The sequence below is a fragment of the Thunnus albacares genome, chromosome 13, assembly GCF_914725855.1.
Source record: "Thunnus albacares chromosome 13, fThuAlb1.1, whole genome shotgun sequence".
In the NCBI taxonomy this organism is placed as follows: Eukaryota; Metazoa; Chordata; class Actinopteri; order Scombriformes; family Scombridae; genus Thunnus; species Thunnus albacares.
This window is the reverse complement of record NC_058118.1, coordinates 1,620,792-1,648,595: the sequence shown is the minus strand read 5'-3', so window position 1 is coordinate 1,648,595 and position 27,804 is coordinate 1,620,792. Positions and strand designations below refer to the sequence as shown.

The window sequence follows — 27,804 nt, the reverse complement described above, 5'->3', positions numbered from 1 at the left end:
ACATGCACTTAAATGTTTAAGACTGCAAGTGTGGGTGTTGGGACGCACCCACTATTCTTGCTGTGAGGCAGCAGTGATGTTTTCAAGACTTGGGTTAATAGTCACTTTTAAAGGGTAAGCATTTTTGACTAGACATCTAAGCAGTCATGTCCATCCAGCTGTAATAAAGGTCTCAAAAGCATACACTAACAATATTTTCTCCATCACTGTCCAGCTTATCCAATCCTTGTCATGGTGATGATGACCCTTGAGGACAAACATGCATCAAATTTTAAGAAGAGAAATATTACACAAATAGTTGACTGATACTAGGGGATCTTCTGTCAGTGTCTCTCTTATATTTTGTTGAAAAATGTCTTTTATTTTTGGCAAGCTTTTTGGATCTAGTGTGCAGAAACAATGCCACACAAATAGAAAGACAGGAAACACTGACAGTCCCACACCTATAAAAGTTCTTGTGCTGCATTTAATTAGAAACCCTCCACTCATGCATTCCATGACATCATATGATGTCACACTGTTTGGGGAAATCTTGAAATTGACAAAGAAATTGGCAGGTCAATGGTTATATTAACAATCATTCAGTGAGCACTAACTAGATTAACTAATTGCTCATGTAGCATAGCAACAATAAGCCTGCTGGCTCACAGTGTTTCAAAATAGTGAAGAAAAATATCCATGACATGTTGAAGGAATTTCTAGTAAATAACAAGTTGGGATTGTTGTGCTCCAATTATTAGTCACACCCCAAGTACATTTTCTGTTTTCTTATTTCTTGAAGTGAAAACAAACTTCAAACTTAATATTGCACTGACACACCTTCTTGTTACATACTATAACAAAAGACTGAATTACCTCTGCCTCAGCAGGTAGAGGGAACTGGGTCCAAATTTGAAAAAGCTGGTTAAAATTGACATTTTTAGTTACTGTATCAAAAATGAATTAATTGAATATTGCATTATAATTTTATAACATAAGATGTATAATGGGACCTGTGTTGACTATATACTGTATGATGTAAATATGAAGTTATTTCAGGTGCTGAGGCAGACATTAATGCATTACTAGTATGCTGACACGGAACAAATGGATAACCAGTGAATAAAAGAATAAAATAATGTAAGGTACTGAACACAGTGATTAGTCATTCAAAAGAGTCATAACATAATTTATTCTCATAACTATGCAAAAATCTGAAAATGTATTCTATACAGAGTTTCATAATGATGTTCATATTATGTATTATTCATACTGTAGTCACACATATGCATCTGCGCACACACCAACACAGATACTTAGACACTACCATGACTGAAGCTTCACAGCACATCATCATGACTGGGTAAGAAGCATGCTCAATGCATCTTCTCCAAATGTTTGTAACATCAGTATAAAACTGGTTAAACAGACTGAAAATGACTATCTTTAAATCAGTCAAGACTAGTGACTGTGTTGGTGCAAACATTTCCATATAGTCTGTTTGACTGAGTGTCAGTCTGAGACATCAGCCTCATTGCATTAGAATCTTCTGGAGCGATGGACCCAACATCTGTTGATGCATCATTACAACATCTACCACAAAGCATCTGCATTGTTCGACTCAAGTGAGCTTTTTGTTTGGCATTCAATACAAGTGCTATTGTTTTTGAAATGCAGACACATTTTTTGAAAGGCTAGCCATGTTTTACCAAAGAACCAGACTCATAACAAGTGATCTGCCACGCCAGTCCAATGCCTTGGCTCTGCACATAAAAGACACATTTACATTTAAATGGATCTCAATAAAAACAAGCTATTAACATTCACCACCAGACACAGGGTCATGTTTCTGTCCCCATCGTACACCAATGATCCCATACGTTTCTGTTTTTAGAAACAGTGAGTAAACTTTGGTGCAAGATTTATTGATGTCGTTTTTTATAACACAAACACCAAAAACCAGTCACAATTCTATCTTTTTGTAATTCAAATTAAAACAGGCTATTTGGGGATGCAAATGAATGCAGCAAAATGTATGCAAATCCCCAAAAGCTCTTGAATGGCTGGTGTATAACAGGGTGAGTATATGTGTAAGACTCTACATGATACAAAACAAGTTGTTGTCGGTTGTCACTCATTTGATTATTAAGACAGGATGAAGTTATGCAGTAGAATTATACATAAACTTTGTGTACAGCACATGATGTTAATGCTTTGCAATTAAGCTTGTCTCTATTTCAGTTGCTCTGAAATAAACCACTCCACACCCCCACCTCCTCACTGCATTACACTCCAAAGCCACCATAACTAACAATAGCTATCCATAAACAGAGTTCTATGGAAAAAAAGTTTCAGTTTCTCTAACATAATGTCAGATAGTTGTCATGCATAACTCACAGTGCAGTAAAACCTCCCTGCTCTCTCCGGTCATGTTGCAGCGCTGATATCCTGTGAAACAGTGTGCTGTGAGAGGACCAGATGCCCAGTGGCAAGCTAACAGCGAGCCTAATCCTCAGACATAGAGGCCGCCTGTTCCCTTCAATGCAGACAATGACCTTACACCCCACATAGCTGATTTCTAATTCAGCTCTCCCTTGGGTAATGTGCTTAAAACCGCCAGCAGTCCTTTCCAACTCTCCCCTTAATGAGCAAAACCCCAATTCAAAACAGATGAAGTGCTTCAACAACTCATCAACAACCACATATCCAATTCTGCACCCTCTGCAATTTAATATCTACATAGCCTTTCTCTTACACCCGAGAAGTGTTTTCATCATGTTGTACATGTTTAGTGTCAGGCATTAAGAGCGACATAAAGATAGTAACTAGCAGCACTGGAATGGCCCATTCTGGTCTCCTTGTCATTCACTCTTTGTGCCGCTGAGCTGCTTTAAAGATGGCAGCTGGTACTGTATTTAAGACACATGCTTGCGTGTGAAAGCTATCACGAGCCCAGCAGAGAAGAACTTTAACTGTAAATCTAGTGCAACATGTGCTGTATGCTGTATTCACATTGTAGCGAACATGAGAAGGCCATCAACAGGACTGCAACTAACAATTATTTTCATTATCTATTTCATCTGTGGATTTTTTTTAAATTCTCTGTTTAATTGTTTTGTCTATAAAACGTAAACAAAATAGTGAACACCCACAATCCCCTGTGATTTCCTCAAAAATCCCAAAATATTAAATTCACAATTAATAAAAACAAAGCGAATCAGCAAATTTCTCCCACTAATCAATTAATCAATTAATTGTTTTACAACTATTCATCAACTTCAACAAGACAGCAACATTAATCTAATTATTAATATGATAAATAAAGAAAAGAAAAAAAAAACATTCTGTGTGTCTTGATTCGTACTGAGTGACTAAACAGCTGTTTAGATTTGTGTTTTGCAGAAAATATGACATTTGACTCCCACTGTAAAATGAAAGGAAATCAAGGCAGGAATTGGAATATTCTAGCCCAACCACAATGGGACATTGTTTTTCCCAAGACTCTGAGACAACCATTAGGAAAAATGAAAAAAACAAACATTATTTTATCTCCAATATATATGTATATATTTTTTATCCTGGCTAGTTACAGTGGTGATTGAGATACAAATAAGGAAATTCAACTTTTGTAGATAAGATGTAATACTGTAAGTGACAGTTGATGCCTGTGCACATAAGATTGCTGTCCTCTTACTGAGACTATCTTCCACCACAAAGACAGCATTATAACTGAGCTACAACAAACACTCAGCATCCAGTTTTGCCAATAGCCATCAAGTGAAGTCAATAGTTAACACTGCTCACATTCTAATTTCTCTATGTGCAATGTTGGGCTTTGTCAGGTAAACACTGGCATGTAAGTATATTCCTCCAAACTTTTGGTTCAAATGTTCACAGATGCTACAGACATGTTTTTTGTCCAGCAGGTAAAATTCAAACACAAGTCAAAATGCAACCAATCACTGGATCCCACTGATGGATGTATAGACAGGAAATCCAACAGCTTATATAACAGGATAAATTGTGCTAAAATTTTTAATCATGTAATTATACTTTAACAGTTTATATATTAAACCCTTGGCATTAACTGTTAATCCATAGGCTTTATCAGAAAAAAACAATGACAAAATCCCAATCTGGTGAGTATTTTTTTTTTTTTTAGCAGGGCCACATGTATTGTGATGACATGAATTCTGCTCTCAGACATGCACTAGTGCTCAGCTGCAGAACAGAGTTATTACTATTTGTGCATCTGACAGCTGTACCAGGATTAAATTCAATGACAGGTGGAAAATCAGGGTGACATGGAGTTTAAACAAGTGAAAAAGATTTTTTAAGACTAAATCCTATTTAGAAACAACCTAAACATAAAGTAGCACGAAAACAGTCAAACATGTGACACATATATGATTTCCTAAAAATCATGCCAAACAGCTAAAAGCATGTAGCCTGCTCGCTAAACTATAAAGACATACAAATGTCATACAAAAATGAGAACTGAACTGCAAATTAATTTATCATGAGTCACTGCAGACAGTTTGGCAGAATCTGAGGCAGTGGTATGAGCTGTCGTTGTTAGAGTGGGTTAAGTTTTTGTCAGTAGGAAAATAAAAGGTGATTTTCTCAGTAATTACTTCAGTATTGTTGCATATATTGTTAAAATTGTTGAAAGATTTATTCAAATCTTTTACTTAAAGGTACCATGTGGAGTTTTCTTGTAAACAAACAAAAATAATACTTTAGGAAAAGTACCCAAGAAGTAGCAGCAAAAAGTAAATATGTATCAAAAGTAAAAATAGTCATGTAGAAAGGCATCAAGTAGCTGGTCAAGGTGGTGTTACTATACTACAAACAACTTTTCTAGTACTGCTGCATTCTTAGTTGTATACTTTCCACTACTGTCTGTAGTTAAGCGATAAAGCTCAATATACAACACCTTCTTCTGAGAACCTTCATCGTGCACCGCATAGCAAATTTCCTGCCATTATCATTTTAAGGTACTTTTATTTTCTCTGGTCACATCCATTCTTTTGGTTTTCAAGTGCAGTGACTGTTTGCATGCTGCTCTCACCACTTTTGGGTTTCCTAGGCAACCCTGCAGTGGATCTGAGAAGATTTGCATCCTCATTGACACATACTGTATGTTCCACATGCGACTTTCCTGGTAGCTCCCTATAATGAGCATGAAATCCCACTTACACAAAGCATTTTTACAGTGAACACACACACACACATACACTGTCACAATGCAGATCTGCTTTCTTCATGCTTACATAACGGGTGGGTGGAGTGGGCTGGGGCTTGCAGTGATGGCTCCTGTATAGCTGTGCTTCGTTGGGGAGCGTTTATTCCAGCTGCATCCCCTCCCGTCAGTGAGGCTTCCTCCACAGTGACTAAGGTGCTCATTCTATCATCAATCAATCATTCTATCTCCCAACACACACAGGCTACCAATTATTGGTAATACATAACTGCTCACTCCTCTGGCTCTCACCTCCCTCAACAAAATAACATAGTCAGACTGGCAGTGCTAAAATGGGAAGAATTCATGCAGGAATGCAGTTTTCTAATATTCATGTCTAGCTCATTTTTTTTGGCACCTTTCTGCCTTTATTGGTCAGTCATTGGAGAAAAGTCCAACAGGAAACAAGGGGAGAGATTTTCGTTTGCCAGACTTGAACCAGGGACGGATATGTGACATGTGCAGTAAACATTCAGCTACCACGGTGAATCAAATCATCATTTACCCAGTAAAAACCCCAAACATCAGCTGATTAGAGCTCCTCAGATGTGAGGTGTTGACTGTTTTCTTCATTTTAAGTCATACAACGAGACATTACATTAACCTACAGTGACTAGTGACAGCAATTTGTGATTGCTTTTGGCATTTTCTAACTACAATGATTAATTAATTAATTTAAAAAATGAAAATAAAATGAATTATGCACCCATAGACTCAGACTGTATCAATAATGATTGTTAATGTTTCCTGGCTCAGAGAAGAGTTTACAGTTAGCGGTGACAGACATGGCAGCAAGAGGTAATAGCAAAATAGTCATTTTAAAATCTATTCTTAAGTATTTAAGTATTATGACATTTTATAAAATGTATTATATTCCATATAACATCTATATAACTATAGTACTGCAGTGTACATTTTAAGATGGTTTAGGCAACTCAAAGCAGCAGTTTAATAACTGTAGAGCGCTCCTGTCTACTGGATGTTGTTGGAGATGTGAGTAATGTGGTGGTTGGGTTCCACCTCCCACTAACCTATGTGTCCTTTATTTCGCAAACCATCAAGCGTAGAGTTCATGTCCTCTTTGCTTCACTTGCAGAGCAGCAGCATCACCACTGGAGACAAAAATGTGAATGTTGAAAAGGAAGGAGTTTCTGAATTTAGCAGAGGAACAGTGCAGAGTGGGTGGTTAACTCCACTTAGGTTTACCACCAAACTGAGCGAACAGTGAGAGGAGGATTAAAATGAATGACTGTATTAATTTGAGTTCTGATTCACCCTTTTTTCTTCATTTTATTTTAAAATATAACCCAGCACTGATTTCTGTGAAAGTCAGTTTGGGTGGAGTCACAAACATTTTGGGTGAATATGACTGAACTTTTTCTAAGTCACATTCAGGTACCTTACTCATGGCATCTCCATGGAAACAAGTGCAGTGGAGTTTTTTTTTAACATGTAAACTTTGAGATAACTGTGAGACTCTGGACGCTGACACATCGCAGGAGTGAGACGACACTGAAATCCAATTCTCTCCTGACAATGCAGAATAACACAGACCTTAAGATTTCAGCTTAAAATGTAATTTCTTGAAATTACGTTTGAAAAAGCAGGGTTTGTATTATATTTGAGAACTAGAGAATAAGGTATTATTCACAGCATCAGATATGCTTTCTTTTTAAATGGAGTGTCTCTTACAGAGTGATGCATTATGGGTTGTTTGTAGCCTTGTATGTAGCACTGAGTTTCTTCAAGCCTGTTTATTGCATGTCTTTCAGAGTGATTCAGCCCTAGAACTGTTAAGGAAGCCCAGTTCCACCTACGGGACTTTCTGGTGGCTCTGGGGGCTTTATCAAGTCGAAAGCATCTCCCAACGTCAACCCCAAAAACACACTGACGCCAAGTCAAGTCAAGTCAAATTATTTATACAGCACATTTCATACGACAGGTGTAAACTCAATGTGCTTCAGACTGAATCATCGGTCAAGCAGCCAAGAATTGCTGGTGTCACAGAAGATGGGGAGCACAGAAAGACAGCTGAAACAAGAAACACAGCCTTGCTGCTGAATGCCTCCACCAACCAGTCAAGTTGCAGTTTACAAATGTGTCTGTCCTGACTCATATAATATTCATTGTCAAGACTTTGAAGGAATTTAATAAAAGGTTTTGAGTGTATTTTCCTTGTATGTGTTCATATGCTTGGCCAAGAAAGCTGATTCTGACAGAGGAACAAGTTGTAGCCATGACAGTAGACGATGCTTCAGATACGGAAGTTGCTGCGAAGAAGCTACAAATTCTAAAACATGGATGCTTCACACACATCTTAAACCCGGCAGCACAGAATATCTATACAATCACCACAGTTTCAAGGTGGGAACCAAGATTAGTGTCACCAATTCAGTATCCGACCAAATGTGAAATATGGTCACAATCTCCCCTTCTGTTCCTGAGTTATGGTGTTGAAAAATGGTCAGAAAAGTGTTTTTGCAGAACATTATGATGTCACAGTGAAGTTGACCCTTGACCTTTTGGATATAAAATGTCATCACTTCATCATTTTATCCTATTAGACATTTGTGTGAAACTATCTCATAATTAGCGCATGGATTCTTGAGTTATGGCCAAAAACGTGTTTTGTGAGGTCACAGTAAATTCTAATCAGTTCATCTTTGAGTCTAAGTAGACGTTTGTGCCAGATGTAATGAATTTCTTTCCAGGTGTTCCTGAGATATTACATTCACGAGAATGGGACAGACATGAGGTCACAGTGACCTTTGACCACCAAAATCTAATCAGTCCATCCTTGAGTCCAAGTGGACATTTGTGCCAAATTTGAGGAAAATCCCTCAAGGCATTCGTGAGATATCACGTTAATGAGAATAGGATGGACGGACGGACAGACAACCCAAAAACATAAAGCTGCTGGAGACAACTGTTGCCAGTGCAGAGGCATAAAAATGTGGCTGGTGAAATAACTGGGAGGTTTCTTTCTTGAGATAATGAATGTATTCCATCCATTCCTTCAGCAATTTGTTCAATTGAAGGCACAAAACAACTTAACATGCCGATCTTCTCATAAATTCTCAGTCATGGTGCTTAGCTTTCTGCCACCCCCACCTGCACACTCATCTCACTGACATTGCTTGGAAACTCTGTCTAGGTTATATGCTACCAATAAAAATGGGAGTGTCCAGGGCGCAGACAGCTGCGTCCTGTGGGGAAATCTGAAGCACCTAATTAGAGAGCCGCCTCATGTCCAGGACATACATACACACTGATTTGCCCAGCACCCCTCACATAGAAAGTGAAATTTGGGGACACAGCGACATTGCTACAGGGCAAGAAACCAGTGGTAACAGCTGTAAACAAGCCAATAGTTTCTCCAGATTATCTGAAACACTTTATTTATAAAGCATGAGCACACAAATAATGTCTGTGATAAAACCAGGGCTTCCACTGCGCATGTGTTTGTCCTGTCTGACGTCTTTTTAATGATGCTGCCACATCCCCAGATGAGTACAATGTTGTAAATTTCTGATAGGGATGATTGCCAAAACTAAAAAAAATAAGATCCAAGTTGTAATAAAAAAATACCCTTCAACAGCATGTTAGTCTTCCTGCAATCTGGTACTAGTATCATGCAACACTTCCCAGTGCTCCCCAGACCCAAAAGACACCCAGTGACATCTGCATCTGAAGGCCACTGATCTGAGACTAGCATATTAAATACCAAGACAAAAAAAACAGAATCCACTTAAAGCTGAGTGACATTAATACAAAAAAAGAGGGAATGTAATAGGAATACGGAGTGGCTGACAATACAGGCAAAACACAAAAGCTGACATGACATTATTTCATGAGAACAACAGATGAAATATAACTGTCACCAACTGTGTTATAAATTACTGGGATCATTGTGCCTTTCTTGAAAATCCTGGTACTGTATGAATACACCATTATTAACACAGTGTGATTAATAAAAATGGAGAATAATGACTTCCAGTACTGAGTCCAAATTTCTAATTAGCATAATTATTAATTTCTTTTGGCCTGTATCACCTCCTTGGAATGTGATGCGGTATTGTTAGAAAACTGTTCACAAAATCTGAATTGTTGGATGATCTGGGACAGAGTGAATCACACATTTCTCCATTCTCTATTTCTCTGTTTAGCATCTGCAGGTTAGGCTAAGACTACAGGTTTGAGATTGAAAAAAGTCTGGGGATGTGGAGTTAGAAAGAAGAGAGGTTTCCAGACATCTGTAGCCTGCTCCCCATCTCTGCTGGAGGCTAGCAGCTGCCAGCTACATTAGCGACTACTAAGATGCACCTGAATCTCCAACCCAACTGTCCACAGTCATGCTGCTTGGTGGGTAATGTAGGCACCGGGTTCTGACAAGGAGGAAGAATATATGGAACCTTTTTAAAAAACTGTATTTCTGGTTCTGCTGCATCAACTTTGATCCTTCATGCTGAGTGATAAATCAGTGGTGTACTCTTTTAGATGTCACTGCAGCAACTGTGTTGCAGATATTTTACTATGTTTCAAAACTCTATGATGTAAGATTAAGTTTGCCATAGGCTGTAATATATTGATTACAGATATCATTTTCATCAAAGTGATGATTGACCAAGAACATTTGATACCACTCCACCCTATAGCCTAAACAATAATGGATTTTTGAGGTAAATACTATATTTGAATTTTAAAAACTTGTGTCACATAAAATACAGAAAGATTTGTGACCAATGCTCTGAGCCGAACATTTCACAGGTGAAAAATAAGCTTGTCAGTACTCTGGTAGACATACAGTGACACTGTTCCAAAAAACATATCTTTGCCATTTCTGTTATGCAATTTATTTTTATTTATTTTCCAACATATGCACCAGTACCAATATCTTCAGCAATCTGCTAATTTATGGGTCTACCCTATATCTAGTCCGTGTTTAGTTCTTCACAACCTAATTTCTATCATGCACTGACTTTGATGTTACTTGCATACATCTAGTAATGACAAATGCACTGCAGTTACACACAGATATCCCTGACTGAGAAACAACCCCAAACATCATGGCATAATTTGGTACAAAATTAAATTAGGAGAATACGGTAATTGATTAATTATAACCCACAGCTTCATGTTAATTCCATGCCTACACACCGCCCCAAGCATGATGGGAGTCTGAAAACAGTAACATACAGCTCTTACGCGTGTGCTGCTGCAATTTCCTGTGAGGTCAGCCACAAGGCTGAGGAAAGGCACAGTCCATTGCAGCAGGGTCCGCTAAGTGTGTGGGTGTGTTAATGACCTCACAAGTGTGGGAGGAATAACTTAGCTGACAGTGTGCTATAATAAAGTACTGAGATCTGCATCAGTTCTTGCTATGACGATCATGCAGTGCACCAGATGCACACCAGTCAGTATTATGTAACACATTATTCAGCTACACAGGTAAATCACATTTATGCCTTGCACTATCATGATTAAAACTGCTGTGGAGTTCACTGAGGTTTAATCTGGACACTGCTCAAAGCTAAAACAATTCAAAAACTGTCTTTACGTGGTGGTACTTGTCACTACTCCTGACAAAAGGAAAAAAGACTAAGCAATGAAGCTGGAGGTAAACAACAGTAAACCCAGTCTTTTGGCTCCCTCTACTGGAGCTCTGACACCACCTTACCTTAGGGCTGCACATAAAACTCAGGTGCAGATGTTTTATAGTAGATTAGCGTTTAAATCTGTCTGCAGCCTGAAACTTCACTGAGATATTGAGTTGTGTGGGCACAAGTAGGAATGCTTGACATTTCAACACCTGTCTTCATCATTAGCATGTTACTTGTTTCTGCAGCAATATATGACCTCATACAGTAGTCACCATGGCAATTCTGCCACATTTAATGAATAGATGCAACATTTCTTTGATGGCAGGGTGACATTATTGTTGTACACATAAGCTCTAAGCTTTTAGAGCTGAGTGGTATGGTTCAAAGCAATACTGTGATATTACATTGAGTTACACATGTCACAACAGTTAACTCACATCCAAAATGCTCCATCGATAAAACATTTCATACACATTTCAGGATCAACTCCTGTACCAGAACACTGACAACATTAAACTCCCAACAAAAAAATTTGTCAGTCATAATACAATGACCTAAAAACACTGACAACTTACAGCATTACAATATGTATCACTCTTGTCTTTTTTTGCATAAACCACAATGCCATCACAACAAAAAGAATGGCATCTCTTTACTGCATGTGTTGGCTACAGATATAGATATGTAGCACTAGTCAACCCTGTCTTCTGCATTTGGCCATGAGTTCTCATCCACATTTACACATTATGTCCTTCATATGTCCTCTCTCGCTCTCTTTCCTCACCCTGCACAAGTCTTTAACAGAGGTCATCCAGGAGAGAAATGAGACACTCAGTGTTGTATGGCCCAATGAGCATGTTTTTAATAAATAGGTGCAGTAGATAGGAGCAAAGTGCAGTCCATTTACAGTAACTTTTTGAACATAAATGTAATAGTTTTTAAATCAGTATGTAAACACGCAAAATGGACTGTAAATACACAGAAACAGAGTTTTAGTGATGGATAAGTGTGAGTGAGAAAACAATTCAGGTAATTTGAAAGATGTGGTAATTGAATGCATTTTGTGGCAAAGCAATTAAAGGTTATCCATAGTTTGATCCATATTGAATGCTGTTGTAATCATTGTGTGAGGAGTTAACTCAGTATTGAAAAATACATGTAACTGAGACATCGCAACATTGCACAAATATGCACAGAATCACATATAAAATAGTCAAACTGCTGTTCAATGGAACACACATGTAACACAAAAGCTTCATAAAGTCAACAAATTCCACTACAAGTCTATAAATAGTAATATTTAAGTATGACCCAGTCCTTGTATGTGTACCCCAACAATTATCCTGCGTATTATTTAATCAACACAAAGTTAATTGATTCTCGCAAGGTGGGAAAATACTTGAAATTTTGGTGACAGCATCCAACATCGAAATCTTAAAATGTGTGTCTTTACGTCATTTTTAATTGTTTCACATTGGTAAATCTTCAGTGGAGATTTTAACATTAATATGCTCCAGAATGCTTGATTAAATTCTGAATAGTGTTAGAATTGTGATGATTTATGACACCTGCAATGATTTATGTAGTGTTCGGGTGTTGAGATGCTTGTTGTTAAGATTTCAAAGCAAATGTGTTCTAAGCGTACATAAAAGCCTTTCTACTATCAGTGTATGAACAGGATGAAATACAAAATGTTTCATTCACTGTACAGTCAGCCATGTTCACTGGTGGTAGGACATAAATACTAGATGCATTAACATAATTCAGTCAAAGTCTCTCTCCCTCCACTAGATGGCAGACTTTTCTACATCAATTCTTGACAGAGCAAGGATATTTCTTTGTGTATCTATGTATCTCAATGTATTTCTCTATGTATCAGCAACAACCTGTGTTTCATTCATGGCCACTGAGTAACTGAACAACACAGCTGCTACAGGAAAATCGAGAATTGTTGATATAACACAAATGCTCAAGTAAAAATCCAACTGAGCCATATTAAAAAGGGTGTTTAAAATATATTTATACTGGATAACATTAGTACAGGCAATATAAAAGTGATCTTGTTAAAAATGACACTAACACAGAAGCCTGCATTGATAGAATGAGGGAATAAATATAAACTGAAGTAAATTATTTTTATGTGCCCTGACTCATCTCAAACAGATGATCTATCTGATCTAAAGCTCTAGAGAAGTCCTGTAATCCGTTAAGTACACATGAAACCCTTAAAACCTACCAGTGATTCTTGTAACCTTTGACATGGCATAGAACAGTAAGAGTCACACTAAATCATACATATAATGTGCCAATTAAGCAGCCATAGCAGAGTTCACCTCATTATGATTATAAGGTATGACTGGAGGGTTGGCATGAGTTTAGCCTCAGCGTGTCCAGTTACACTATTTACTATAGGTAACTGTTGGTCACAGTTTGGTACAGAAGGAGGTCTTAAACTTCCAAATCTTGAACTGTATTTGAATATGTCAGTGTTATAGAAATACAAAAGAAAGATTAAGAATGTGATACTGATATTGATACTTGTAAGTGTGAATGTACATTTATGTTTTATGTATGTGAATGTATGTAATGTTCATGTTAGCCTGACATCAAGCTATGATATGTATATATTATCTATATATGATAGTAATATGAAATTGTTTTGGTTAGTAAGAGATTGTAAGCAAAACCCAGTGCTATAAGGCATGAAATTTAACAAAAATATTTATACAAAAAAGAGATAAATCTAATGTTATTATAGTGTGTATTTGTTGAAATTATTTTATCAGTATGATATAGGATTTATTGATTTGGACATTCTTTAGACATTATTAGGACAATAATGACAATATGGTGACTATGTAAATCTTGGCTGATACCAATAACAGTTGCAGTCATTCATCACTTACAACCATGTAACGTCTGCTCAAAGCGTGTGTCCAATTGTGGAGGAAATACTAAGTTTTCTTGCAGTTAAATACAAGTCAATACAATGGTTCATACCACAGGAGGTTTTGTGTATAGCATTGCACCACCACAGACAAAACTGAAAACAAATGTATAATAATTATGTTATAAGAAAAATGTTTTTTTACTAATTTTACACACTGGTTTTGTCCATAAAAGAGATTTAATGTAGACAAATCTATGCACAGTGAACGTGCACTGTTGCTGTAAATGGCCATCTCAGCCATTTGCTAGGCTCATAATTAAAGAGGAGTTAGAGTCTACAGCAATGCTATCTGCTCTGTACTTAGGCATACTGATGCTTTGAGATAAATGTCAGCATGCAAATATGCTCACAACAATAGTGCTAACATGCTGAGGGAAGGGATAATATTTACCATGTTCACCATCTTAGTTTAGCATGTTAACATTTGCCAACTGGCAATAAACACAAAGTACAGCTGAGGCTGATGAGAATGTTTGTAGTTTTGCTTCTATTTAGTCATAAACAAAAGTAATGGACAAAGTGAAAGTGGAACCATGGATATGTGTACTACATTTCATGGCAATCCATCCAATATTGGTGAGATGTTCAACTAAAGGCCAAAAACTTCAAACAGCTGGATATATGTAAAATTTCCTCAAAGATATCCATCAAACAGTTGTTGAGATATTTCAGTCTAGACCAAAGTGGTGGACAGACCGTCAGACTGATATTATCATTCCTAGAGACTGTAGAACTGTAAAAACTGTATGTCCAGACTGTTACTAATCTTGTTACATAATGGTCACAGTTGGCAAAACTGTGAGCTGGGAGTTGAGGAAATCAACACAAACTGGTGCAATAAAGGGGTGTAAGTGGATGAAGAAAAAAAAACCATATATATATATATATATATATATATATATATATATATATATATATATATATATATATATATATATATATATATATATATATATATATATATTATATCACATAAATATATATATATATTATATCACATAAACCTGGAAATAATCAGAAAGTTGGAGGATTCAGAAACATTTAAAAACACAAGAAGTTGACATGTAAAATGAAGAAGAAGTATTTAAGATTCTGCACTATTTCTAGGTCAGCAATCACATTTAAGCAAATTTGTGGCATTGACCAGCTTAACTCCTTTGTTCAAAATGTCAGATTTCCTTAAGTTGTATCCCTTCCATTGAAGCATGCGTTCAGATGATACTCAGGTGGGTTTGATCTACTCATCAGAGGCTTGTTCAAGTAACTAAACTTGCAGCCAGTGTTCAACTGATATAAATATGGTGTACAGAATGTAGAATAGAAATATAGAAAATAAAAGAGTGGTAAACAGAGCCTCAGAAGTGGAACTGAATCTTTTGGTGTGTGCGTCATTTATCCGTTTTTAGCCTCCTGCAGCTTATTTGGTTTTTTTGTTTGCCAGTCAGCCCCAACAATTCGTCAACAGAAAAGTATCAGAAGTGTTGATCCACAGAAAAGTTTAATTGATGCTGGATTCCTGGGATCATTTTGAAATGCTTCAAACAAGGAAATTGGAGCACGCAGATTGACACTGTTGGGGTGCAACAGTTCATTCATCGCCAGTCTATGACATTCATTCATTCCCAGCTTGCAACTATGGTTCATTCATAACAGCCACTGGAACTGAGGTTGGCTACACACACAACAGGTCTTTTTTTGAATTGATCTATTCCCCTGTTAGGCTTTAGCAGTATATTCATGTTTGGTGGTTGTATTTTTTGTTTTAAGCTATTTGTTGTTTTCCTGTCATCAAGTGGGTGGAGCCATTGGCTCAAGAGTACTGCTGTAATTCTTGTTTTAAGACAAACTGTCTGGTTCAAGACTAATGGTATACAGGTACATAAGTACCCACCACTAGTATACAAAGAAGACCAGGGTAAGTTGGATAGTTTAGTTTTCCATAGGTAGTTTAGAGGGAATAAATTTGACCTATTTGCCTGTTGGTTGATCATTTTTATTAAACTTGTTGAAGTGAACACAATTTTTCTTGTCAAGTGATGCTGTTAAAAAGGCTGTGTGAACTAATTATGGTACCTGCGTGTGGATGGATTTTGCTTGATTTCTGATCATTCACAAATGGAAAATGGAGCTAAGTGGATCAAAGTCATGTTTTGATGTCAATGCAAGAGGTGAGGCCTCAGAGCAGGCCTTTTTTTCAAGTGAATGCATTACACTTCTGTAGTATCATTATATTGCTGTGTTTCATTTTACAGGTACAATTTCCTTACTGTGATTTTTAATAACAGTATCAATAAATCACTGTGTTTCATTTGACAGTTACAATATTGCTACTGTAAATATTAACACAGTAAACTTACTGTAATGTATTTTACAGAAAGTTTACTTTATTTATATTTTACAGTAACTAACGGGCAGGAATTGACAAGTAACTTACTGTAAAATAAATTATAGTAAGTTACTGTAAAATAAAAGTTACTGTAAAATAAGTTACTTGTCAATTGCTGCCAGTTAGTTACTGTAAAAATACACACAGTAAGTTTCAATAGGATTTAGTGAAAGTCTGTTTCTATTTTTCTGTTGTTCAGCGCTACGTTACATGTTTCATTGCTCTGATTAGTTGTAGGTCTATCCAATTGCGTCCGGAGGCATTTTGGTCAGTGACTGTTAATAACACCCCTGGGAAATCAAAAATGATGAATGATATTGTCATCTGTAATGAAAAAAATAGCATTACATTCGAAACAAATGCAAATTAGAAGTATCTTGACTAGTAGACTCAGACTTTTGGACCTAACATATATAGACTATGTAAATACAGTATATACCAGGAGACACCAAACTTAAGGGCTACACACAAGCACACACTGTCATTTTTTCAGACGCATTACTGTAGCCCGATGTAAACTCCCACTAGTATTATCAGTCTGCCTGGGAAAGATTCAATTAACACTGAGAGTAGATTAAAGAAAATGAAGCCTCCTAGGAAGGTTCCCTCTAAGACAGCAGAGAGAGAATCATGTCCTATTAAAAGGACGGGCCAGCCTTGCTCATCAGACAATGACAGAGAGAGCTCATTAAAAATCTTTGTGGGGCATATTGACAGACAACAGTTCTGAGATCAGTACCCTCTCAGTCCCACCTGAGCCTTCAATTCAGGTGAGCACATGCCATTGGAGTGTGTTACAGGTTGACTATGATGCAGATTAGATATTAATTTATACTGCAGGAAAATAACAAACTTAGTGCAGTTCAGACAAAATATAGTCATTCTGCTTAAGTACATAGCAATTGTCAGGAGAATGTTACAGTAAAAAATATATTTGAAAGTACTATATGCATGGGATGGAGATCTTTTGAGGGACACAGCAAGTAACAACATTGTTTCACACATAATTCCCAACAATGCAACGCCAAGGGGAAGTAATTCAGACATGCGGGCCACAGTGTGAACAAATGCAAAGCAACCATATTATAAAATATATAATTTCCTAAAAATGTATTGCAAAATTCTACAAAAGCAGACCAGGTTGCACACAGAGTGTTCATCATTAAACACAGCTTTCAGCACAGCTTTGAGAACATATGCTTCACTGTGAGGTCAATATACTGCTAAATATTTACTGCCAAAATAAGCACAGCCAATTTTCTGTGCATGCAAAAGAAGAGAAAAAGGAATTTCTCCATAGCAGCCCAGTAAAATGTGAATAAAATAAATAATAACAGCTACAGGTATAAGCATTGATGTCCAGTGGTAGACGAAGTACTCAGATCCTTATTTAAGTACAAGTACCAATACAGCAATGTAAAAATACTCCATTACAAGTAAAAGTAAATGAAAAATCCTCCTACAATAAAAAAACATAAGTATTATCAGCTTGATGTAGTTAGTCAGTTAGTATTGCAGTAAAAGTAGTGGTTTGGTCCCTCTGACTGAATATACATATATCATTAAATTATTAATACTAAGCATTAGTGTTAGAGCAGCATGTTACTATTGAAGCTGCTGGAGGTGGAGCTAGTTTGAACTACTTTATATACAGTTAGCTAGTTTAGTCCAGTGGTTCCCAATCTAGGGGTCGGGCCCCTCCAAAGGGTCACCAGATAAATCTCCCATTAATCATGAGATTTCAGAGATTAATTAATCATGAGATTAATGGGAGAGAAAAGAAGAAAAAACAAAGTTCTGATACACGAACCTGTTTTCAGTTTTTTTCTAATCTTTGATTGTTGGTGAAATATTGGATCATTTGAACATTTATTGAAATGAAACCATGTGAGAAGTTTAGAGGGAAAAATCACTTTTTGGTGGAGCTGTTAACAACTCATAGACATCTGAAATGTGACCCCGACTACACACTGCTTTTTGTAAGACGTCAAAGCCAAAAAAACACTGTTTTAATCAGAGCAAGCCCAAAGCGTAAGCAAACTAAGCGCCTGTGTAGGGCCCCCAGCTAAGGGGCCCCCTGAGGGCTGACTCCCACTGTCTCAAAATGTGGGAATCCCCCTTAACTGCGGTACCATTACAGTGACAACCAGTGCTAGGAACCCCCCCCACCACCACCACTCCCCTAGGGGCCCCATCTCATTGGTGTCTCTGTGAGTCATGGAGCTGGTCACAGATGCTCAAGTTTGTTTGCATTGACTATGCAAAATAGAAAGGAATTATCCGTCTGGGAGTGAAAAAAGAAAGAGAAAGAAAGGGGAGGAATAGAAAAGAAAGCAGGTCAGTGGTAAGTGGAGCAGACAATGATGAATGATGATAAATAATGATTGATGATAGCGAATGGTAAGCCAAAAAGTTAGTTAGCAAAGATACATGATATCATGTAACATGCAGCCTAGCTTACATTTTAGTAGTTGGCAAGAACTTGACTAATGCTATCTATGCATATTTAAACAATATCTCATCTCTTTCCTCAGTGATTATATGTCTCATCTCCTCCCCTCCCTGTGACGTTCACCTTTGAGTGAAGCCATTCACAACAACTATAACCACATTTGATTTCCGATGTGCTCAGACAGCATGTTGTAAGAACCAGTTCTGAGGGACCGTAAATCAGCTGTCAAGCAGGTGTCCTGACTCCTTGCAAGAAACAGAAAAGGTTTTAGTAGCAGTTTCCACTGCAGCAACTAAACTGTTCCAGTAATAGTTTTGGCCAATGACCCATTGTTGGATGTTTACATTGTCAAATTTAAAGCCCAACATGTTATTTTCTAGCTTTCTTTTTTCTCTGCTGTATCAACGTACTGAACCGTGAATTTTGTGTACCATTACACCCCTAGTACTTGAGTAAATGTACTCAATAACTTCCCACAGCTGGTGATATTATAATTACTGCCTCATTGTCTTGACTGAATAGGATTGTTGAGTGATTATATGGAAATCAACAGCACAGTAAGAGTCAGCTGATACTGATCAAAATCAATGCAATGTTTCAGTAACACTGTAGTTCAGCGTGTACCAAGTTTGGATTCAGTATAACATTATCTAGTTAAAGCTGCCAAAAGTTTGATTCTGACCTTTCAGGACAGCATCTACATCAATATGAGTTGAGAAGTAGCACAGTCAACTGTGAAAGAATTAAGGTCTCTACAATGCTCCATCTCATGATGAATCAAACCGTGGAAGAACAATAATAAAGTTTCATGACTGCAGTATGTTCTTGAACGCTCTGTATTGCTATCCCTGTCCTTTGCTTAACCCCTAAAACTCCATAGTACCTCCAACAGATGCAATCTTTTTACATCACATATTACACTAGCACTGTCAAATGTATCTGCAACAATCAACAGGGATTAAATCCAATCAAAGCAGATCAATGTATGATGAATTTGTTTGTATTTTAATCTCACTATTGAGCAATGCTCAAGCATAGCTTTCTATTCCCAAACTAAGACTTTATTTACTTTCCACTGTTTTCTCCATACATCACTGTTCTGTCATTTTAATTGAGTCAGTGTTAACTGTCCATGATATAAACATCACATGAACTTATGACATTTCTTAATTGCAAAATAATAGCAAAATGATGCTTTAAAAAATCCTTATTGGAATCAAGAATTAAGCTACCAGAAGAAAGCACTAGAGCAGATATACTGTACTAAGCTCAAGTATGAATGCTAGAAAAGCACAATACATCTCAGACAAATGTTACAACCATCATGACATCTCATTCAATATGTGGCTGTAATTCAGTTCATGTATTGCTTTGCGCTAACTGCTAACATCAGCAAGCCAACATGCTCACAATGACAATGCTGACATGCTGATGTTTAGCATGTACTGGGGACTTGTATGTGCATGACACAATAACTAACTAACTAACTAACCAACTATAATGTTTACTATGTTCATCATCTTAGTTTAGCATGTTAGCATGCTAACAGCTGATTAGAACTAAACAGAAAGTGCAGCTGAAGCTGTTGGGAATGTCATTAGGTCTGCAGGTCTTCTCTTATAAAAAAAATACATTTGAAAGTATTCTGATGAAATGTATGGCTCAGCTGTAGTAACAGTTATTTCCCTCTGAATCAGAGGAGGTATGAAGCTGGAAGCAGATCAGTAAGTCCTTCAACTGTGCAGATGAGCGACTGAGGAGTAGTGGGGATGATGAATGGGTTAATCCACACATGGATCCACTCTGCAGTGATGGGGTTTAGCTGGGGCGCCCATGCCACTGGCCAGATTAGACAGCACCTAATGCTTTGTAAGATGATTACATCTATTTCAGGAGGCATTTATTCCATCGCAGAGTTGTAACTGTGTTTGATTACATTGCATAGACCTATTGTTCCTCATCACTGCCAAAGGAACTGGTAAGACGTTCAGTGTCCATCTTTGCCTAGTGAGTGGCAACGAGTGTGTATAACACTCCATTCTCACTAAAGCTTTGTAATGTTTAACAACACTCTAACTGACTGACAACTAGTTAACCAAATTGCTCACTCTGTTTTGGTCAGACATGAAAACTGATCAATATTACTTTACTAATGACAGCTTGTGCTCTATAGCTTTATGAGTGCAACATATGAGCGTGTTCAGGGAGAACATCTGTTGCAGGATATTATGTAAGCATTCAAAGTGCACGTAGAGAAAGATTAGACATTACAATGCAATCCACACATTAAATTAAAAACATGTCCTAATGGAGTTTGTCCACATGGTTAATATTTACTATCGAGAAAATGTTTATTTTGGATTATTACCTAATTTGAAACAATTTGTTAATATATGCAGGTCCTTGTTTATTTGGGGTTTGATTAGTGTTAATGTAAGCTGTGTGCCAATATCTTTCCTTGTGCAGATATATAAGTTTCCCATCAGAGATGATACAGCCTATCAGATAAAAACAGATCAAAGAGGAATGCATGGTGGGGAACTACTTATACAAGAATACAATTACACTGTTAAGCTAAAACAACTGTAGAACTAAAACAGAACAACTTAATGCAAAACAAATCAACATACAAAATAAAATATTACATCTACTGATAATTGCCACCCAAGTGTTGCATTACATATTACAGAACATTTGACCAACATAGATGAGCTGAGGTAAAGAAAAGGTCCTATACAGCACAGTGCATATCAAAGCCTGCACAAATGTTCAAAATATCCTGAAATAAAAACAAAATCAATGCAAAAAACCCAAGATGCCAACTTCTGTTATTGTAGATCATTTTGTTAGTGTGCTACTGCACAGCTGGTGACTGAGTTCAAATTAATAGTGTGCAAAAGCACAATCATATTTTCCCTCACCTGAAATCCACTGAAGTGTGCATTATGCTGAGTGTAAGATGGTGAAAAAATAAATGAAACTAAAAATACTTCTCAAGCATCAACGTAGTAAGCAGTCAGATAACTGGGAGTGCTAAAAAAAGCAATAAGTGTAGAAACGAAAACTAAAAATGTCCCTCCCATCAGGAGATGACTAGTGCAGGTGTTAAGGATACACAAACCCTGGTTATGTAAAAGAGATCAAGTCAGAGGTTTGAAGTGCAGGATTCAGTTTTTATTCACATTAGGGTTGGGTCAAGAGAAATCAGGGGGTACAGGCAGAGTCAGGACACGGTTTTTCAGAAAACAAGCATAGCCAGCAGTTCTGACTGAGGTGTGAGGATCATTTCACCACTGGGACACCAGAAGGGAGGGGAGTCAGGCTGAACTAGAGTCTGGTTGTTGCAGGAAAATTATAAATACAGGAACCAGATTCCAGTATTGGATCATGGTCTGTTCAGCACTAGTGTTTTGAATTTTATTTGACCAGCCTGGTAAGCTAGTGGAGAGCAGAAGTAATGAGTTACATGAAAGAATTTAAAGAGGTTGCAGAAGAGTTGGGCTGTCGGCTTCTGAATGAGTTATTAGGGTCTAAGGATTTGTTTGAGAATGCAGGAAAGCCAGCAAGCATGGAGGTACTGGTCTAGTCTTAGCCCAGAACCATGAAGGTCTGCAATTTCTACAGAGATAGATCAAGTATAGTTCAACATGGCTGCTTCAGAAGGCAGTTAGTTGACTGTCACAAATCACACAAATTGAGAAAGCATTACAGGGAAGGGAGAGACTCATGCAAATGGTTTCTCACAGATATGCAACAGTGTGCAAGGATGCCAAAGATAAACAGATGGTTTAAAGCCAAACGCAGCTGAGAGGTTCAACTTCAACTTCTGTCTTAATTAGAAATCATTTTGTAATCCCATGTGGAGAAAATTCTCCAGGTCTGCTGAAAGCAGGGCACAAGAGTGGTTCTTAACTGCTGCTAAGTCCAGAAATATACTCTGCACAGTGCATCAACCAGTAAAACAGACGAAACAAGTGAAAAACATACAGCTAACTGGAGGTTTCTGCTTGTGGGCTGATATACATTGGTGGTACTTACATGCAAGACAAAAACATCATGCAAACTTAATTATTAAAGACATGAAACAATTCAAGCAGACAGTTCCTATCCTTTACATTTACTGTTATCAATAGTATTTTGTGACACCGACCTAGTGCTACAGAATTATAAGGAATAATTCCTACTCATAGATACATAACAGTATCTACTCTGGTGTACTGGTTGACTGCTTTCGCTCTTACAGTGTATGGATAGTTTCCCTGGTCTAAACCAAAAGCAGAAAATGATTGCCTCCCTGCATTTACTTTGTAGTCAATTCATAGCTCACACTGCTTCATCACATACACCATAATACGTGAACTTAAAGTCACAGGAAATGATGTCACTCTGCAACATAATGCTACATGGACCAGCATGACAAGATCTAAATAAGGTTTATTGTCTCACAGCAAGTCTCGCTGCATTTAACTAGTGGAAAACAACTCCGTACTTCATCTGTGTTTTTCTGCACTACAGAGCAGCCCTTAATAGAGCCAGTGGCAATATTATAGTCATATGAAAATCAAGTCAAAGTGAACAAGAATTTTTCAAAATCAAACAACACGTGCCATATATGATTATGTAATGATAAAACAAACAATGCAGTTAGAGTAATATAAATGATAGAAAGCTGTGGGTTATGTAAGGGCAGGGCTATGGAGAACTGTTACTGAGGTGAGCCCAGGACTATGGTAGAGGAACATCAGCCTCTCCACAGTGTAGAGTCACCCAGTCAGGGTGGAGCTCAGCTATCTGAATGATCCTTGCAGCGCCCTGTGACAGATGTGCCAGATGTGCCAGATGTGGCAGCTGGTGTGGCCAGTATGGCTCATTTATAATTCACGACTTGTTTGAGTTCACAGTCTTTTTGACAAGTAAATTAGAATGTTGCTTGTCACTATTTGGTGCATGTTACAACCTCATCATCTCCAGTCATCCTCAGTCTAACCACAGCGCACAGTCCGGCAGAGAACAAAGAGACTTCCTCACTGAAACAGTACTGAAACAGTGACACAGTCTACATCTTAGGTTACACAGACAGACCACTGCTGGACTGTACTGTACGTCTCACTCCTGCCAAATATTTCAGCTGCTACTTCAGTCCCAGCTGCAATATTTGCTGCAGTGTGTCAATCCTAAAATCACTCTTAGGCTGAGTGGTCAGCCTCTGATAACGTGACAGTGCCTCAGACATACAGATCCATGCAACTGCTGTTTGACTGATAGTAATGCTGATTGTGGTTCCTGACAGACAATGTAGGGATTGCTTCAGACAAACATACTGAAGGGTGGAGTACAAAGTGGGTCTTCAATGTTGTAGTTGTTGTGGAGAACTGATGCTGTTGAACAATGGACAGTAGTCTCATTTTGTCCTGCAAACTGGTGGAAAAACCAGGGCAGATGCAGATTTGCATGTTACTTTATTTCTCATTTGAAAGGCTGATAAACAAATGGTTTGTGTGTCGAGACAGAACCCAGAGACCAACTCATATCTGGCCAATGTTTACAACAGTTTTAGTAGCCTTTTAAAATAGGAGTCAAACATTTTTAAATTGGACTTTCAGTCATTCTAACTGCTTTCTTCCACACAGAATGAATCTGAAAACCTTCTTTAGCACAGGGACAAGGTCAATGGACACAGTGTTTCTGTAGTGTAATCCAAGCTTGGCTGTATATTAAAATTATTTCAACTTGAAGCAGCTTGACTACAGTAGCCTTGCAAAGATCTGATGTACAGTAATGTATGGTTTGTCTACATGCTTTGATACCAGGTTGGACTGTTTTATGACTTCCCTTTAATCTCTGTCACCAGTGCACATGATGGGATCTGTCCGTGGCCTGATTGTTGGTTTAGGTTTCGGAAATGACGATTCCAGACCCTCGCAGAGGAAGGTGGTCAAAGCCTTTAAGTGGCATGGAGGTCATGAGGTCGACCCACAGTGCTTGAACAGAAGCCTAAAGCTTGACCGCTGTCTGCTACACAAGTGCAATCTACAGTCAGGCCTGCAATATAGCACATTATGGACTAACATCCAGAATGCTTTTGTGCAGCCTATACATACTGTTTCTAATGTAGGATCATAAAAATGTAGAGAGTTACAGTACAGTAGGCTCATGCGATTAGGCTCACATTATCAATTTCCTTCTCTTTCTTTTTTTAAGCAGCACTGGGCTGACTTTGCTGATCTGCTGCTAACTGTTAAGCCATCTACCTCCCGATTTGTTTCCTTTTTGGACCAAACACAAACAACAAAACTTGAAGAAACAAACTCTGATTGGGCTGGGCATTTGTGGGGCACACACAACCTACCATAACCTGCAGCAGGGGGCGCAAAATGCACAATTGCTCTGTTACCCTACTGTTGTTCACTTCATTCATGTAAAACAAAGGACACTAGTGAGTCTTGCTAACTGGATCATCATGACACCAAATCACTGGAAAAGCACTATGTGGAAGCATACTGGATTCAGCACCATAGAGGGAGAAACTGTGGATATGGGTGAGTCTGTTCATTGACAGTAAAAATGCAACTGACTCAGCTTTGAATTTTTTTTTTTTTTTCTAAAAACCACAAACTTGACAGAAAATACCAATTGCTTGATGGATTATTGTGCTTCACGGACTCACCAAGAAGAGCTTCAAACAGGTTGCTTTTGAAAATCCCCATCACTCTCTGAATGGCAGTCTTGAGCTGCTGCTCCTCTGGTGTCCTCAGTTTAGTGCAGTACTCCTCCAAAAGCCCCAAGGCTCGAGCTGTGTCTGCAGAGGAGGGGGCAGATAAGACAGGCTTTGGTGTTTCCTTGGTTATTTTTTCATATCATAATATATGTATGCTTCACAAACAGTACCAGTCAAATGTTATTTTCATTCACTTGCATGAGAAAGTGTGTCCAAACTTTTGATTGGTTCTGTATCTATTTGACAATATTCACTATGATGTGTAACAAAAAGTGCATCAGCCCTAAGAACATACAAGTATTTAACTATAGACATGAGTAAAATGAGTAGCTCCTCTACAGCTGTGCCCGCTCACAGCTTATCAGGAAGGGCAGGATAATATACAAAATATGGCCAAAAGTATGCAGACACCAAAGCATTACACTCATATTGTTGAACATCACATCTCAAAACCATGGGCATTAATCTGCTTCCATAACACCACACCTGGTTTTAGGTGTAGGAACCTGGCTCCAACACTGATGTTGGGTGATAAGGTCTGGCTCACAGTCTGTGTTCCAGTTCATCCCAAAGGTATTGGATGGAGTGTGTGTGTGGGTCAGTCAAGTTCTTCCACAACAAACTGGGAAAACTATTTCTTTATGGAGCTGGCTTTGTGCACAACACATTGTCATGTTGAAACAGGTAAAGGTAACAAACACAAACAGTTGCCACAAAGTTGGAGGACCATTATTGATTTTTTTTCTATTCAGTGGAACTGAGGGGCCTAGCACTATGAATAACCTCACCAGACCAAAAGTACACTATCACTTATGATAACTTTTATATACAACTTTTGACCATATGGTGAATGTATATATTCTGAGGCTGAAGGAAACCCAAAGGCTTTACAGCCAAGCCTTGAGTTTAAACTGTTATGAACAGTAGACACACAAATTGTTGGTGATGTTACAGCATCCTTATCATGCACATGAAGTATTCACATGCTTTGAAAGCTGGAGGAATTCTCGTTACGTATGGCACATACAGTCACTCACCTTTTTTTCTGACAGGCATGGCTGAGTCCATGTAAACTTGACTCTCACTAAGGCTTCCGGTTCAGTCTTCAGTGCATGGTCGAAAAGTTCTCTCTTAGAGGAAAACAGGAAGGGTTTTAATCAACTTTGCTCTGCTTCAAGAACTCTAAGAAGAGAACTTTAACTTGTGGCTCCCAAGGTGGAGTCCGGGGAGGGGGGCGGGGGTGGAGAGGTGGGGAGGGGGGGGTCCAGGGGGATCTGTGACCAGAAAAATGTGTAAATGATTGATTTCACTGACTAGATTTTAGTACAGTTGAACAATGTGATCACAGGTGTCTCTGTCCCAGATGACAGCACCGACAGTAATCCACAAGAAGCTCAGATGAGGTCCCCTGTTGCAATGTCTCATCAAATCCTGTCTGCTGAGTGTGTAGAGTAATTCAGGGGTTATTGGTGTGAAAACGTGTGGGAACCCCTGGTTTTAACACATCCTGCACATGGGACTGTGCATTACTTCTGTCTGTGTCCATCCTCTGTCTGAAAGGCTGGCAGACCGGAGAACTGCCTTGTCATGACTGCTTCACTGCTGCTTCAAAAAGCCTCCACAGACAGACAGACAGACAGGCGGCTTACACTACACAGCTGGAGACAAAAAGATGGACAGCGAAGTCCTCATAGTCAGAGGAAGGGTGTGTGGAGGCTGCTTTAATGCCCCGTGGTGGAGAGCAGCGGACAGGTCTGAGGACTGGCCTGGGTTAACACGAAGCCGGTGTGCTGTGGCAGTCCTGAAGAGCTGCTCCACATTATTTATCCTACCTGACAGTCCATACCTGAAGTTTCTTTTACCTGCCTACAAGCCAAAACGCGGGACAAAACCTGCACCACACTTCAAAGACGCCAAATGAATCTGTAGTTTCTCAGAATGTCAGCTGTCCTCGCGGCTTCTTTCCACAACGGTTTAGGAAATGTAAGCTAACAAGAAACAATCACTTCAGAGTTTCTGTCTGGAGGTTGTGACTTATGCAGGGATGTGTGTGTGCCCCCCATGAGGCGGGTAATGACAATTCATGACATTAAAAAAAAACCTCTAACGTTGCCGGTTAACGTTGCTTCAACGCATAAAAATAAACATGCATGTTGTCTATTAGTTAGCTAGCATTCATGCTAAATCAGCAGCCAGCGGCAGTGCCAAATGAAATGATGCTTTCCCAGTACGACGCCTGGCTGTAGGAAAATACCTGCCTGCCAACAGTGGGAGAAAACGCATGGCTTTCAAATGACTCCATCTATTGTCATATTCCGTAACATGGTGACTGTGCATTCGTCAGAAATGCCTCCTGATAAAAAGCAGCACTGTCGTGAATCCTCGAGCTGCCACATCTCTTTATGCTTTAAGCAGGTGCTGTGCAGCAGTGTGAGCCATATGAAGTGACAGCATCAGCAGCAGCTATAGAGCCAGCA

At 38.3% G+C, this 27,804-nt stretch overlaps 1 protein-coding gene across 17 annotated transcripts in view; it reads right to left on the bottom strand.

The window, feature by feature from the left end:
* Positions 1 to 27,804, bottom strand: part of dlg2 (discs, large homolog 2 (Drosophila)) — a 182,547-nt gene extending 154,743 nt beyond the window's left edge. For 14 of the 17 annotated variants that reach the window (XM_044369686.1, XM_044369692.1, XM_044369691.1 and 11 more), the window contains exons 1-2: positions 26,365 to 26,572; positions 25,277 to 25,408 (exon numbers count right to left, since the gene is read on the bottom strand). In XM_044369686.1, coding sequence (XP_044225621.1) covers positions 25,277 to 25,408; positions 26,365 to 26,395 — 163 coding nt within the window. In that variant the 5' untranslated portion in view covers positions 26,396 to 26,572. Of the gene's footprint in view, positions 1 to 6,252; positions 6,334 to 25,276; positions 25,409 to 26,364; positions 26,573 to 26,641 lie in introns of those variants that run through there. The other 3 variants (XM_044369687.1, XM_044369702.1, XM_044369695.1) reach the window with 3 other exon arrangements.